The sequence below is a fragment of the Schistocerca serialis genome, chromosome 1 (assembly GCF_023864345.2).
Source record: "Schistocerca serialis cubense isolate TAMUIC-IGC-003099 chromosome 1, iqSchSeri2.2, whole genome shotgun sequence".
NCBI lineage: Eukaryota > Metazoa > Arthropoda > Insecta > Orthoptera > Acrididae > Schistocerca > Schistocerca serialis.
In genome coordinates, this window is record NC_064638.1 from 824854126 (window position 1) to 824864533 (window position 10408).

A 10408-nucleotide genomic window follows, 5' to 3' on the forward strand; every position below is an offset into this window, starting at 1 on the left:
ATGTTCAGTCAATTGAACAATCAGAGATGACATGCTTGTCTGACTTCCCCCTTTCCTTACTTACGGCCAACCACAGAAATCAGAAATATTTCTGACCATTCTCTCAATTTAACGTACGTGAAAATACCTATAAAACCAAGATAAGTCAATGTCTATGATGGAGAGTTATTTTTAAGTGTATTTCTAGCAATCTGTCAAAGCAACATTTTTCTTTTCTTATTAATGCAAAACAAATTTTTGCAAGTGAAGTAAAGAACACTAATGCTATAATATGCATTCCATCCACCACTTTTTACGATTTAATTCCACAGATCAAGACCTCTTAAACTGAAAGAATTGGCATACATTCAAAATTAAAAGCAGACCTCAGTCTGCATTGGCAGATAGTAACACTAAGTTGAAGACAATCCACAACCTGCATGAAACTTTTGGATGCCTTAAGAATACATTTTCTACACAACACAACTGGCAGATTACCCTATTCTGTCCATATGAACCTTGACAGTAGCTAATACAATGTACAACAACATATTATTATTAGGCCCTACCATCATTATTTTTAAAGTCTGCGTGAATATCACATAAACAATTGTCAAGTTTATGTAGTTTGTTATACATAATGCAATGTCCAAAGTATAAATACTCGTTACAACAATTTAAATTTTGTCTCTGAAAGGAAAACGAAATACTGAATGTGTAGGCCTCCCCATGTGTCGTCCAATTTGTGTTGAACATTTTAGAAATGTATCATGTAACACCTTAAGCTGCTGTTAAATAAACAGTGTTCAACAAATAACACTTTCCAGCAGAGCTTGGGTTAACGTTATGAGTTACACGGAATAATTTTGACTGTGTTAGTGTTACACAACATAATTTCAGAAAGCTAAACACAACCAACATAATACATTTTAAACATCACTGTGGCTAAATATGAATTTGTGAACACATGCAGAATTCCTTACATCCAGTCCCAGCAGCTTTTGCAGGAAAGGGGATGTATAGCACGTCGTTCCAGGAAAAGTACTAATACTAAGGCAGAAGAGCTAAGAACAAATTGCTGCAGAACCTGCAGCAAGTGTGTTAGCATTAAATTTAAGCAACATCTAATGCCAATCAAGAAATATGTTAAAATATAACCATACATCTTTCATAGCTTCTTTATTTTAAAAAAAATCCCTTAACTGTTAAATTAGTACATAATGTCATAATGTTTGTTCAAGTGAAGGTCAGCTAGAACATCAATTTCCATTTTTGTTGCTATGACACTCATTGTAGGAGGACAAAAGTTAGAAAAGGAAGACCAGACAAAAAAGAAATAATACTTTTTATTTATTTTACAAGTACTTAGACATTTGTACACACAACATCCTTTTCCAAGTCTTTTGTGAGATAGAACATTTAAGGAACTTGAAATGATCAAGCAAATGTGTTTGGCATAAAGAATTGAGTAGGATGTAATTAACAGAAAAATTAAAAGTTCCCTGATATTCTTAACAGAAATATAAATGTAGGAAAAAAATAGAAATGGTCATAATTTGTGTATGTTCTTCCATGAGACTTTCCATAAACTGAAAAGTTACAAAATGCATAATGTGGAATTCTGCTTTTTAGATATAGTTTTGACCAATGACATATATTCCCCGAGTCATCTTAAAAAAACAGCTCCATAAATATTGCACTTCTGCCCAGTTACCTCACATTTCCTAAGGCTTTGATTTTTCCCAACAGTAATCAAATGAATATACTTTCTCCGCCTGATCAAAAGTTAATAACTCTTCATTTCTCTCGAAATCTTGGGCTTTATCCATTGACATTGGTCCATCTTCTGAGACAGCTGTTCCACAAACTTCCTTGAATATTTCTTCTGGGGAAGCGACATCAGACAATCCCTTCTTAGTAAAAAAATTTGATATATTGGTACAGTCCCTGAAGAGAAATTCTAATGCCCGAGGATGATTTCTTTCCACAGCCTGGCTGACGTCAATAAACCAACATTTCCCTTGGCGCCACAGGATATTGTACTCTGATAGATCAGCATGTACAAGATGAGCATCATTATATAACTTTTTCATAGTCGACAAACAATCCTCGTATGCAAGACTCAACTCGGCACACTTTAAATTTGCTTCTTTCAATTTCGGTGCTGGCATATGATTTTCTCCGATGAACGACATCACTAAAATGTGCTTCTTCAAAATTACAACTTCTGGACACAAAATACCTGCCTTCTGCATGCGAATTAAGTTATGCATTTCTTTCTCTGCCCACAAGTGGATAATTTTCCGAGGATTCTGTTTTGAAAAGCGATCTTTGAAACGGAAGTCATCCTGTATGTACTTGTCACGAGTTTTGAACTCACTCAAAGTGGTTTTAAATACTTTAACGGCACACTCCTTCGGAGCCACACACTCAGTGTTTGATCCTCCATCGGCATGCAAAACCACAGCTTCTTTCCCCGTGCTCAACGTCCCATTCACTCTCTCCAAAATTTCCTGATTCACTAACTTGTACAAAAGTAAACGTGTTTTCGGGTCCACACCCAACTCTGCCGTTGCCTGGTCACACTTATCGGTGAGTCTATTTCGTCTTGCCTGTTCATTACGTGAGTAGACTTTTAAACTGTTAAATACTTTGTTTGAAAGTTGCATATCAAACCCTCCGCCGTCACCAGTGTGAAATTCTGGTGGGAAGTCCATTACTCGGGACGCATTTCTGCGACTTGACATTTCTATGTCGTGCTTTGTAACCATTTCCGTGCCTTGCTTTTTATAGCCGCACTTAGGCATTTCTTTAAAGGCTTTGTCTGATTTCACAAAACTGTCCCATACCCTGTGTTTATCATCGATGTCATAATCATCCGAATCACTATCTTGGGCAAGATTATCAGGTATTATTCTATAATTTGAAAAAGACACTGACACTTTTGACGTACCGTTGAACTTATTTTCCGTTCTTCTTAACATTTTGTCATATTCTTCATCGAACTGCACTTGTAACATTTGCGCAATCACGCGATCACTATCACAATCAGGAGAATTTGCGATCAGTTCTGGCGTTGCAGATGTAGGTTGTGATGATGTATCGTTATAGATGGTTTCCTCTTCTTTCAGCTGTAAATCCCTCGCTAATTGTTCAGACATAATATCCGCAAAAGAAACTGTTTCAGCTGGTTGACTCAACTTGCCCCACGGGGATGTTGCACAACTTACTTTCGATGGCGCTGTCTCCATTGCTGCTGTGTTTTTAGCACTGTGCACGTAATCAAAACAATTTTTCGAATATTCTTGCGTGAATTAAAACCTCTCAAAAACTAAACAAATGATTATTGTTATTTACTTCTAAAACTGTCCCACATAACCCTCCTGACCCCATAGAGGGTCAGTTCCCAACTGCACGATATCTTTGAACTAATAAAAGACGTCAACACGAAATATCAAAGATCGAATTGTCAAGGAGCAAATAAAATCATGGACAGCAGCACGGCCGCCTATATTATACAGGCGGCCGTGACAGCAGTCACAGCACGCAGATAAACTGTTGCAAGAATCTGTCACCAGCTTCAAATTTACGGTTTATATTAAGTGTTTTTAGGGAAACTGGCGCAGACGATAAAAAGAACATAAACTTTTTTCCTCAAATTAGTGTTTTCATTTTCATACCATCACCTTCTGCCTAGATAACTAACAGATATCAACCACACACAAAGTTCACGTGAATCGTCCGTAGATCGCACATGTGCAAGCAATTCACAAACTGATCGCTCATAATTTCCGAACAATTTGATCAGTTGCTTAAGGTTGATGGACATGAGTGTTAGAGGCTGTAGATTCGTATGGTGCGGAATGTGTACAACACTATACGGAAAGGAAATAATACTTTATTATAATCAAATAGAACACAGCTAGAAAGCACCATCTAATCGATTCGAAAACATGGAACATACTGTCACTCCCATGGAAGTATAAAACGAAAGGAGAGAATCTATCGCCACAGATGTGAAGCCATGAAATTCAATGTGTATTGTGTAGCCATCTTGATCCATCAAAAACACCACTGCTCTCAAGGTTCCTATGTGTAGAAGGTTGGGACGGCAGGAATCGCGCGCTTCCGCGTGACGTCACTGTCGAGAAGAGTCAGCAGCGCGAGGCGTACCCTCACGTTCGCGTCAGGTGCTATTCCGTCCATACTAACATTAATTGACGAAAACCAAAGGACTATGTGACCAGTCATGGTTTCGATAAAAGTTTATGTATACAGGGACTGAATGTTACTACGACTATGAAACCGTTGTATTGTCTTCCTAGTTAGTAATGACAAAACTATCGATTGTGGCCCCCTTAACATGTATATTCTATTATTCAATATTTTCTATTATACGGGGTGATTCAAAAACAATACCACAACTTAAAAAATGTGTATTTAATGAAAGAAACATAATATAACCTTCTGTTATACATCATTACAAAGAGTATTTAAAAAGGTTTTTTTTTCACTCAAAAACAAGTTCAGAGATGTTCAATATGGCCCCCTCCAGACACTCGAGCAATATCAACCCAATACTCCAACTCGTTCCACACTCTCTGTAGCATATCAGGCGTAACAGTTTGCATAGCTGCTGTTATTTCTCGTTTCTAATCATCAATGGTGACTGGGAGAGGTGGCCGAAACACCATATCCTTAACATACCCCCATGGGCTGCGAACAAATGCTTGCTGGATGCGTGCTACATTTTCATCACTCGTTCTCGGCCGTCGAGAACTTTTCCCTTTGCACAAACACCCATTCTCTGTAAACTGTTTATATCAACGTTTAATACACCACCTATCAGGAGGTTTAACACCATACTTCGTTCGAAATGCACGCTGAACAACTGTCGTCGATTCACTTCTGCCGTACTCAATAACACAAAAAGCTTTCTGTTGAGCGGTCGCCATCTTAGCATCAACTGACGCTGACGCCTAGTCAACAGCGCCTCAAGCGAACAAATGTACAACTAAATGAAACTTTATAGCTCCCTTAATTCGCCGACAGATAGTGCTTAGCTCTGCCTTTTGTCGCTGCAGAGTTTTAAATTCCTAAAGTTGTGGTATTCTTTTTGAATCACCCTGTATAACTCATAACCTGGTATACTTCAGTACATTTTCAAACATTATACAAATTTCAATCATATGTAAACGCAACAGTCACAAGGATTAGTAAACAAATGTTTTGCATCACAAACGGAAATATTGTATAACACGGTTCTCGCACAGATATTAAGTAGTTGCTTGACACATTACTACACATGGTGATACAGAAGCGAGACGATTAATCACCTCATTTTCAACAATTTGAAGAAGAATTTAAATACCTTAATCCGAACTGGAGTCAACCGCAGAAGCTCCCCAGCTGCATACTGTTTTCTCCTGCTGCCCTCTGTGTCTTTCTGATATGTTGAGGTGTCTTATTCAGGCAAAAGTTCTGGTCTTAGAATACATTGTGATGACCTCTTACTAAATAGCTGAAACTTCTCTAATTAAACGTCTTGTCAGGTTTCTATTCACATTGGCGTCTTTACACAGACTACTGTCATAAAAATTTAAAAATAGCACGTCTAACTGCACAACAACTTCAAACCACTACTCTGAAGGGACGATGAAACCACCATGAGAGAGTTTCCCAATCCTCCCAGAACTTGTAGGTTCTTTTGACACTTCCATAACTTGCCAGCAAGATAGCCAAGTGATTCAGCTATGGAGGCGCAAATGCAAGCAATATCCAGCGACGTGCTGGAGACCCAGAGAACACCCTGAAACTTCTGTTAATGGTGAAACAGTTAAATCATCTAGTGTAATGTCTCTCGTGTGTTGCTCACCATATATCATCGACAACGCTTCCTCAATGCCTGGCACATGTCCTGTAAACAATATGGAAGTCAGATACTTTGTATCAGTTTCTGCTGCGACAGGTAAAGAATTACATAACTGAATGTCAGCAGTAATTTTGCTCATGATTATAATATGCAAACGGTTTTTGAACTGCACTGGTCAGGGATGATCATAGGCGCTGCTAATTGCTTTTATCTGGGAAAATAAGTTTTCAAAGCAATCTTGGCTGAACCTTGAGGACAATATGTTTCAAATCAGAGAAAGTACCCAATTGAGTAACCCCTTTTGTAAAGGAAGTACAATTTTATGATTTCCTATTCTCATTTCTTCACAGATGGGGTAGAATCTGTGAAAAACTTCCTCTTGTGTCTCCATACATAGTTAAAAAGTACTTGAAATTCATCGGTTGCCAACAGATTCCCTCGAATTCATGACGTCATACCTATCATTTACCAACTTAAAAAGTTCCGCAGTATCTCTTTCTTCAGACATTATGAAAGAAACTGCCTCTGACACAGTGTTGGAAAACAGCTGACAGGAAAGATGCCTTCTGAAAACTATCAGATGTTGAGCAGTAAGTTTAGAGCACAATTTTAACTCGCCATTATCTTTCAACAACAGCTGCTCGATTACGCGTTTTGTTATTGTTTTTCCGTTTATTAATGAAAAACCATCATACACAAAGTGATGTCTCAGAAGTTTCACCGTATGTGGTACATCTGCGAATACCCAAACAAGTTTCATTTCTTTTATTCATTGTGGACGTGGAACACTGCGACTGTAATATGAAAAGGTTTTCAGAAATTACCACAACCAATCGCCTTTTTAAATAGATATACTTCAGTAAACCGCGACCAGTTTCGAGCTACCAAGCAGCTCATCATCAGATGGTACATAGATATATTCAGTGCTTTCTTTTAGCATTGTGAGGCTTGTTGTGTATAGTTAATAGATTCTGCAGATACATATTTGTAATGTGTGCAACTATGGAAAACATTATTAACGTTTTAGAATTGCCTTCACACACGAAAATTAACAGACATCAACTTCCACATTTTATAAATTGTAATTCATCGCTAGAGTTTCTGAAGCACGTGTTTATGTAGTCAATGGGGAATTCCTTCCACACTTCCCCATTTTTACCTCCCAAATAAGATATGATATCCACATTCTGCGTCTGATTGATGATACTGACCAACAAATCCCGATTCATTATAGTAGCAAATGTATAATTCATAGGTTGCTTCCAGGTTTGACGGCCTCTACCCGGCTATGTGGCCCATATATGGTGTCGGTTTCTTTGTCATAGCATATGTGACTGTCCACATCCATTTCATCAAAACTCAACACACACAGCCTCTCTGCTTCGCTTAAGCTTGTTGCTTGCTTACTCATTAAGTGGAACACATCTGTCGAAATGCCAGGAAGACAGCGAAAAGAGTTAGAAATCCATCGCCTTAATGTGGGAAACCCCGGTAATGGTATATCCATTATGTTCCTCAAATAAATGTAAGTTTTTCTGGCCAGAGTGCCCAGAAGCAAGGCTTTGCTTACATCTTCCTGGCACCAACGTGTACTGTTCTTGGACTTCATGGTACATTTAATTTGTGTATTCGTAAATACTTTTTGTAAAACTTGCTGTACCTTATTTATCACTTTCGCAAGATGTGGACACTGAAGGTATTGGCACTGCTTCCACAGTCTGCTTAATGTATGAGACAATAATTTGCTTTTTGTCCTCAACATATTGTTTTCAGCTATTAAAGAGTGTTTTTTTTCCTCAGTAGTCTTGGAGGTCACACACATAATCGTCTTCTTTAAAATGTATGCTATAGGTAGTTGCATTTGTAATATTAATTACTATCACTTCTTCTACATGGAGCACATATTTCTGGTATTTGGGGATTTTATGATAGGCAACACACTTTTGGTCTTCTGATTGTAGATTTCACACACCGCCACAGCATGGTTCAGCATTGTTAACGTCAAACAGAAAGAATAAACTCAATAGGAAACGAAAGTAAATAACAACAACACAGAACTTACTAGCTTCAACATGGAAGAGCGCGCGCAAACTGAGCAGAGTTCCGCTATGCTGACGTATTGCACAGACTGGTGAAAAGTCTCTGTTCTTCACAGACACAAATATACTCCTCCCCCCAAACACCACCATCACCACCACCAGGGTTGTTCTAAGCTCATGCGCAATCGTCGTCTTTAGATTTTGGAAAGATTTTGAGCTATGATAGTGATGTGTGCAGTGTTTAATATTTACTAATATGATCAGTATTCAAGACAATTTTGTAGTCAATGGACCCGTTGGACACTATAGACCGGCAGCATACCCGTGGATATTTTGATTATCAAATACGCCGGGAGAAACTCAAGAATCACATGTTTTAAATTGATCGATAAATCTTGTTTTCATTTCTATAATTTCAAATAAATATTTTTCGCATGATTTATCCTCTTTTACTTGTTCAAATAGTTTATTACTGAATGGAAATATTTAGTCTAGTCTCATGACATTTTCTTTCCTTTGTGGTCAAGATTTTTCAAAGATATCATCAAATCTATAAAAGTAATTTGTATTAGGTATGTCATTTGTCCTTAATATTGTCTGATGAAATAATTCTTTATGAAATGGAAACTTATGTAACATAATTGAATTAGTTAACCCTGACTTCTTTAATTTGATACAGCCTCTAATAGTGAGATTTATAGCTATTAATGTAATTTAATATCACTAAAATTCGTCGTCTTTAAATACATCTAGGTGACAATGATTTTCAATAAACTGTATCAATTCATTTTTAAGTAATCTGTAGTAACCACAAAGCTTTAAACTCTTAACTAAAGCTCTAAGCTCAGTAATATTCATTGTAGTTAACTCCATTTATAGAGATAAAAATTATTATATATTTTTAGTAGCAACAAAATAGGTATTACTTTTTAATTTTGCATGTCATTTAGATTTACACATTGCTACACTAATACCACAACCACATGTAACTTTATCGAATATTTTATCCTTGTTGACATCATAATATCTCTACTATAAAGCCGGGTTCACTCACGCATCCAATGTAGCGCCAAAGCTTATGGCTTGCTGTAGTGGCAACGCGAGTTACTGTTCGCACAGGATGCCACAAGTTCTATGTAGTTGCACAGCTTTCAATATGGCGTCAATTGAAATCATTTGAGTGGGTATGAATGTTGTAGTGCTAGTTATGGTCTTAGAGCTGTGATAAGAGTTAGGTACAAGAAGATGAAATCTAAGTGTTGGATCCAAAAATACGTTTCACACAAGGATAAATCAGAGAGTGGCAATTGCTGGCATGTAAATATCATCAGCATTCACACCATTCTTCCAAGATTTTAGAATCTTATTACATTCGTTGACAGAAGCATTTCGAATAACTAATGTTTAGTTTAACAGCTACCACATCACATTCTGGAACTGTTTCCTGCGTATAAACCACAATTTATATAATGCTTGGTCCCACAAATTCCAAAGTTTTTAACACTTTTAGGGTAAACATATTAAGTTTCTTTATTCATTTGAAACTCTTTTAAGACTATGGGATACGTAATTGGTTTCCAAATATTACACACACACACACACACACACACACACACACACACACACACACACTGCTGCAGAAAATCAAACGAATGGCAATTTCACCACGATAACTGCAACAACATGCTTGTGTTTTGAAATGCTGCCACCAGGGAGCGGTTGTGGTAGGAAAGTGGCAAAACAGAGTACAATCATACTGAGCTTTTTGTGGAGTGACAAAAGTTGCAGCTCTTAAGTTACACTACCAAAAGCTGGCAAATATAGTAATAAAGCTGGCAAATATAGTAATAAAGTAATTAAGTAATAAAGTTCACACATGCAACTGCAATATGCCACTAGCTGTGGTGACACTTGTGTTGTGTGTGAGCACTGCTTAATAGCATGCACATTGATTACAGACATTTCTATGCCCATCTTTTAGAAATTTATCAGTACTGAATTCTACAATATCTTTTACAGTTCCATTTCGAATACATTTTTGGGTGACACCCATTTATTATACACAAAAACATTCTAATTTCATATATTCATCCTCATTATCAAAATACAAATCAGTTATATGCTTTCTCACACCACTACTACGCTCCTAATCATCACACTCAGTAGATTTTGTGAACTGAAAAAAGTATCTTTATCTTATTCTTCAATATAATGTAATATGTGATAAATAACTTTCTCATATAACTGTCATAAAGTACATCTGTTTGTTCATGTAAACTGTATGTAACATTTAAGTAATTTAATATACCAAATACTCTATTTAATTTCATTAATTGTTGTAGAAACTCTGACACATCCAGTTTACCTGTCATACCTTAATATACAGTATTGAAACCAGTCACCCCATCCTATCATTTTTGCACACTTATCTGGCGCCCTAATTTTGAAATCGCTATTGAGTATTGAAATATTTTATTTATGACACCTCATAATTTATTTAGTGATGCATATTTGCTGA

At 36.9% G+C, this 10408-nt stretch overlaps 1 protein-coding gene across 1 annotated transcript; it reads right to left on the reverse strand.

The window, feature by feature from the left end:
* Window positions 1-1308: 1308 nt before the first annotated feature.
* Window positions 1309-3411, reverse strand: LOC126484454 (serine/threonine-protein kinase RIO3). Its single transcript, XM_050107978.1, has one exon. The coding sequence runs from the start codon at window positions 3228-3230 to the stop codon at window positions 1704-1706; it is 1527 nt and encodes a 508-aa protein (XP_049963935.1). The 5' UTR covers window positions 3231-3411; the 3' UTR covers window positions 1309-1703.
* Window positions 3412-10408: the final 6997 nt, after the last annotated feature.